This window comes from Aptenodytes forsteri, unplaced genomic scaffold (assembly GCF_000699145.1).
Source record: "Aptenodytes forsteri isolate BGI_AS27 unplaced genomic scaffold, ASM69914v1 Scaffold193, whole genome shotgun sequence".
Classification (NCBI taxonomy): Eukaryota; Metazoa; Chordata; class Aves; order Sphenisciformes; family Spheniscidae; genus Aptenodytes; species Aptenodytes forsteri.
Genome location: NW_008795405.1, coordinates 16,415,671 through 16,422,152, shown reverse-complemented (window position 1 = coordinate 16,422,152; position 6,482 = coordinate 16,415,671). Strand labels below are relative to the sequence as shown.

Sequence of the window (6,482 nt, the reverse complement as noted above, 5' to 3'; positions counted from 1 at the left end):
GTCCGATGGGTCGGCGGCCGCGGCGCCCAGTCCCAGAAGCAGTGCAAGAAATCCTCCTTCGCCTTCTACCAGGCGGTGAGGGACCTGCTGCCCGTCTGGTTCCTGGAGGACATGCGGACCATGGAGGTCTTCCACTGGGAGGACGGGGGCAAGGTGAGCGTGTACTCACCCTCGGAGGCCCTGCTCTACGCGCTGGTGCACGACCACCAGCCCTACGCCCAGCACCTGCTGACTAAGTTCCCCCAGAGCGCCCTGGCCGTGCCCAGCCAAAGCTTCAGCTGCTGCCAGTCCTCGGCCCCACACCTGGCCATGGCCGTCCGCTACAACCGGGTCCGCGTCCTCTTCCGAATCCTCAAGGCCATCCAAGCCTTCCCGCCGAGTGACAGAATCGGCCACCTGGACCGCCGGGGCTGCAGCCGCGTGGAGGGCGGCAAGACAGCCTTGCATGTGGCCTGCGAACTGGTGCGACCCGAGTGCTTGCTCCTGCTGCTCGGGCACGGCGCATCGCCCTGCTTGCAGGACAGTGCCGGGAATACCCCCCTCGACACCTTGCTGCAGCAGATTTCCCACACGCCGGCAGTTAACACGCGTGCCAAGCTCCTCTGCCTCGCCTGCCTCTTCTTCTTTGTGCCTCAGGACCTCCAGTTCTCAATGAAGCAGCAACTGTTGGACAACCGGCAGCGGTGGCAGGACCTCCTGGGGGAGAACAGGTTCCAGTGCCTGCTGGGCTTAGCTCCCCCGTCACTGTTTGTCGGAGCCATGCGTGTCTTGATCAGGACCATTTCACCTGAGCATTTCCCAGAGGCTCTGGACAATCTGCCTCTGCCTCAGTTTCTAAAGCCTTTGGACTTGAAACTGGAGAGCTAGAGGGGTGGTATGAGAGTCTCCTGCTCACCTGACAGAAATAGACTGTTGTTCTAAAAATGTATTGGTATACAAAGCTGCTAATGCGGCAGCCAAGTATCCATTTTAATTAGAACTGTATTTTTTAAAAGAATTGTATCTGGCACTTTACAATATATTTTATTTAAAGATCCTTGTGGTGAGGTGGTCTGCACTGCATTTTATAAAAACATTCTATGGCATGTAAAAATGAGGGTATGTGGGAGAATATATTTGTAAATACATCTGAATAAACCAGTGGCAGATGTGATCAAAAGACAAATTGAGCGACTGAAAACTCTGAAGTGGCATGTGCCTTGGGAAAGCATATGCGGGGTGGGGGAGTATCTTTTCGTTAGGATTTCCCTGTTACATAAGTGTCGCGGTCCTGGAACAGGATGACTCCTTTTTTACAGCTCTCCTAATACATCTTGGCAGGGATGCAGGGTTTTTTTAAAGGCACAGATGAAAACTTCCTCATCTTGTACACAAGACCAAAGAGAAGCCAGATACTATTAAAACTTCCCTAAATAAGGCTGGCAGGGATGTGCAGCTGAACAAAATATGTTTTAAAATATGCATAAATAACAGTTGGTTTCCTTGCGAAGTTCTCTCTGTTCCCCTTGGTGAGCCACGGTACTTGTTGTCGGGCAGAGGAGAGCCTGAGTACACACGTTGCTCTGGCCAAAAATGTTCCTGCCCTGGCAGGAGGCAGGAATGGACCCTGCAGCCACTCTGCGTGATTGCTGCAGGGTGAGGAGGGAAGCACAGAGCAGGAGGGCCAGCTTCCTCATGCCTTCCCTCTGCTATGCCCAGAGGCATTTATGTAGGTATGGCAATGGCCCAGGTCCCTAGAGCAGCTTTTTTCAGTGGATTCCGGCCCCTGCACTGCCAGTCCCCAGCAGGATGTGATGGCTTAGGTTCAGCTGAGAGAGCTGTGGCAGTCTTGGTGTCCACTCTGGGTACCAGAGGAGTAGCTATGATATCTGGCCTTCCCCCAACCATCCCTTCTGAGATGCTCCAAGGTACATAAAACATCTTCACAGCTGCTCCAGATCAAAAAGCCCTTTACGGGTAATGTCCTGCCTCCAACACTTGTGTTTAGACACATCGAAGTCCTGAGCAAAGGGTTCTTTGCTCTGCAACCTTTACTCTACAGCATTGTGGGCAATCACACTGTGACAGCCCTGTAAAACTGGCACTGCCCCTGCCTGCTCTGCAGGGAGCGAGCTGCGCCGGCTCCACCAGCATTGCAATGATAGAAATCTCCTAGGCCACAGCGCTGCAGCTTTGTGTCTGTTGTTGGAAGGTGTCAGTGAAACTGCAGGGTTTTGTTTCAGTGCTTAAAGTTGTAGCCAGGGAGTTGTTTGCCACTTGAACTATTTCAGCACTGTTGTTCCCTTTGGGGTCATCAAGGAACTGATGTGCTCAGAGAGAAGAGGCCATGTTCAAGGCACAGATTTCTTTATTCGTGAATTAATTTTGGTTAGGAAAAAAACCACAGAATGAGGCACTATAAGCTGTTCATGCTTCAGCAGAACAGAGTGGTATTTCATCTAAAATAATCTCCATACTGCATGCACAATAAAAGATAAGCCATACTTCTGAAATTTGAGATGCAACAGAAAGATTGCTATTCTTAGACTGCTGGCACCAAAAATGTTTCCTAGAAAAGCAAATGTTCCTTTTTCCCAAGAAACCAAGCTGATATGTGCTCAAACTAATTACCATGGGAAATTTAGGTCCCTTGCTAGAAAGCATAGAACAACTCTAACTGTTCTCTTCAGTTACCTTGTTGATAATGAAAATACAGAAATCCAAAGAACTAACCCCTCGCTTAGCCGCTTAATAAAAAAATTTTGAAAAGCTATGTTGCTAAATTCTTTATTTGACTACACATTCCCCATTGCTTCTGTAATAATGTGTGTGGAGGCATCTTCCAAAAACAGATGAGAAGTAAAGCAGTCAGGTCTAACTTGCACATGGAAAAGTGTCTTGAGGTGGGGGAAGAGACAGAGCTGGGGGTGCGAGGAAAGGATTATCAGCCTTGCTGACAAAGACATAATGAGATTCAGCAGTGGGGAGTTGGTCAGTTGAACCGAGCGCTGGAAGACGCTCCAGCTCCCAAGCTGTGAGGGTAATTACACATTGGAACAGCATGACAGGCTGGGCAGGACATCCTACACCTTAAGATAAGCCCGTTAACAGAACAATAATTCAAGGCCAAAGCTGCCCCTGTGATTCCCTACAGCCCTCCCACCAGCTCTCGGGTAATTCACTTTAACAAACAGAAAGGGTCCCCTCAGTATGTTGTGATGGGTCCAAAGTCAGCTAACTGCTGTGCCCCTCCTGTTATTCTAGCACAGAAGTCAAGCCTGTTGCTGAGCCCGTGCTGGGATCACTCTGCTGAAGGTCACCGACAGACCTTGCTACATGTGGCTCATAGATGTGTCTGGAATGCTTAATCTGGAGAGGCTGAGAGGAACTGTGGGCAAACTACAGTGGTGACTACACAGATCACTCACCCAACTGGGTCCAGGCTTGTTTTCCAAACAGAGTCACAGCTTGGAAAAAGGCTGGGGCTTCTCGGCTTTGGAAACAGAAGTCCTTTGTTTATAGACCAAGCAATAGTGGCATCAGCTTTCCTCAGACTGACTTGCCAGCATGTCTCTGTCCTCTGCCACCTTTGGAGCACAGTGGAGTGCAGGCTCCACAGCCTGTTCAGTTCTCCGTCTCTTGGTGAAGGCTGCCAGCGAAAATGCCAATTAGTGCCAGTTACAACACCATTGACAAGCTTAGTAAAGCAAACACAGACAGTCATTATGTCTCTGCAGAAGTCGCCAGTGCTAGTCAGGGAGCTGGCCACAAAGGTGTGGGAAAGAAGATTCACCAAGTCCTAACACCATGAGAGCACAGGGGTAAGGATATATACGTAAAAGCTTCTGTCTGACCTGCACAGGTTAATCTAGTCACACAAGGCGAATTACTCGTCTGTACGAAATGCTTTCAAAAGCATATAAGGCAGTATATAGAGCCAGCATTCCTGAAAAGCTTAGTTACAGCCAGTTCCTCTAAAAGGCTACTTTCTATCATGAAACAGTGATGAAATGTAATAAATACTTCCCATGTGTTGCTCAAGCACTTTCAAAACAAAATATTCCTACACTACCCACCTTTTAGTACAAAGTGGGTTTATATGTTGTGACAGGTAAAAAAGGCCTGAAACACTTTCATTCAGAAAGCAAGGGGAGAGGGTAACTACTGTGTTACTTTTATATTTGACTCTTTGCAATTGACTCCTCTCTGCAGCTCCCTTAAATATTTCAGGAATTACAAAGTTTAGCCTGTCTAGAGTCTGCTGAAGGAGCTGAAGTCTACTGTAATTTTGAGTAACTCATTTAAAAGATGGATTTAGGATCTTTAAGTCTTCTTTTACCCAAAATATTGAGTAGTTAAAGTATTTAAATTGTTGCGAACACAAAACTAGGTGGTTTAAATAGTCTAAAAAAATCCCTTACTACAACATTTGTCTCAGTCTTGCTCTCTGACGTACTGTCCTGTCATAAAAGCTGCATCCTTGTTCTTGCCATGGTCACAGCCTGGTACGAGCATTGCCAGGGCACCTTAAATTTAGTGGAAGAAGCAGATATTAAGTACACCTGAAAATCGCTCCCTTCATGAATATGCATAGATTTGGAATATCAAGCCTAGCATCAGTTTAACACTCAGCACCGCACAAAGAATATCTGCTGCAAGTAAGTAAAGCTTTCACACAGCTTCAGAGGGAGAGGACGAGGACTGTTAATGAACAGGCTCCATGTGGACAAGTCTTGCAAATTAAACCAAACAGGCAGGCATAAAGCAAAGGAGAAGAGGAAGCAGGAAACCACCAAGAGCACGACCTGCCAGGGGAGGAAGCCTTGGCTACAGGTATGACTGCAGTTACAGGCTGGTTTAAAATGAAGTTGAAAACAGCAAGGACAAAGATCCAGCACAGAGGGATGGAAAGACAGAGACTAGAAACAGGCCAGGGTGCCAGGTTTGTTTCCTAATCCCTATTTGTCCTATGTCTGGTGTTCAAGTCGTACGGGTTTTTGACTTGCAATATAACAAATCTATTGACATCAGCAGATCATTGTGCATTGCATCACCCCGTCTTCAGATCGATGTTCTCAACTAGACAAACAAAGCACCCATGCCATGTGCTTAATATTTAAACAGCACTGTAAATCCTTGCAAACCAACTTTTGTAACACCTATGTTAATAACAGTACTTCCATCACTGGTTGGTGTCAGCAGCTGTCTGAGGTTAGATCACCATTACTTCCTAGCCTGGCCTCTCCTCCACCTACAATGTGTGAAAAAGAAACTCTGCCTATTACTTGCTCAGACCACATCAAACTGACCTGTATTATCACACACAAGAATCACATCTATGGTGTTGCAAGGCTGCTGCTTGCACTGATTTACTCCTGCTCTTTTCCACCAAGCAGGTACACATGCATGTGTAGCACAAGAACGGAAGGAGCAGAACTCTCTTGCAAAACATAACTCATCAGTCATAGCAGAAAACAGAAATACAGTTTGCAAAGACATCAGAGATCCCTCACTGCTGCTAAAAGAAATGGATCCAAGTTCAGCTGGGATAAAAGGGTTCCCCCTACTCGCCCTGATGACCTCTGAAAGGAATGGTATCTCTTTGCCCAGTAGTTTACCTGATAAACGGAAAGACCACATAAATTACAAAGCAAATCTTTACAAGCCTCAAATGATGAGAAACTCATCACGTTTAGGAATTATTGCTAAAGTCAGAAGAGTCTAGTCATCTAGTCTAAATTGTGTATGACACAGGTCAGCAGTTCCCATGTTGGGCCTGTCACATCTGGTTGATTTGCAGCATCTGCTTTAAGTCCAACTTTGTTTTATAGATTTTTAAACAGTGGAGCATCCAAGACTCTCTGAGGAACTTGTGGCTGAGTCAAGCAAAGGCCCCATCCAGATCACCTCAATCTCTCGTCTGTCCCTAAACCACAAAACATCCTCTGCCATCAACCCTGCCTCCTTCTTCTGTAGGAAAAATTAATCACTTCCTAATGCAAATGCGAGAATTGACCAGAATGGATCTGAGTCAGCAAGGAGGGAGGCAGAGACCCACTTCAGAGAAGCAGGGAAGGCAGAAAGGGGCTTTGATCTGTCCCACGCTTGGGCTTCAGCTCTGCGAGCAAGGTTTCAGCAAGAGTCTGAGCCAGTAAGTCAGGGCCCTGGGTGAGGTCCAGTCACACCAGCCATTGTAAGGTTACGTTCCCTGTACTACAAGTCTAATGGGAAACACAGTGCAAACCAACCCTTCTCCTTCAGGAAAGCATATTAGGCCCAAAAAGTTCAATTCCCAAATTCAGGCCTGATGCAACCCATTCTGAGCCATGGCAAGACACCTGCATGCCCGGGATATGAGGGGAGACCATGGGCCAGCCTCCCCGTCCCTGCACTCCCCACCTAAGGCAAACACAAGGGCAGGAAGCTCCACGGCTCTCAACAGGGAGGCGAGCAAGGCATCAGGGCCAGCCAAGCCCTTCCCTTAGGCTCCTCCGTGGAAAGCA

At 47.5% G+C, this 6,482-nt stretch overlaps 1 protein-coding gene across 1 annotated transcript; it reads left to right on the top strand.

The window, feature by feature from the left end:
• Positions 1 to 6: 6 nt before the first annotated feature.
• Positions 7 to 2,750, top strand: ANKRD9 (ankyrin repeat domain 9). The gene has a single exon (XM_009280977.2). It carries the CDS (start codon positions 112 to 114, stop codon positions 865 to 867), a length of 756 nt encoding a protein of 251 aa, XP_009279252.2. The 5' UTR covers positions 7 to 111; the 3' UTR covers positions 868 to 2,750.
• The last annotated feature ends 3,732 nt before the right edge of the window (positions 2,751 to 6,482 follow it).

What these genes read in the sequence shown, in the direction of transcription:
- ANKRD9 (XM_009280977.2), top strand. Translation starts at nt 112, where the DNA reads ATGCGGACCATGGAGGTCTTCCACTGGGAGGACGGGGGCAAGGTGAGC.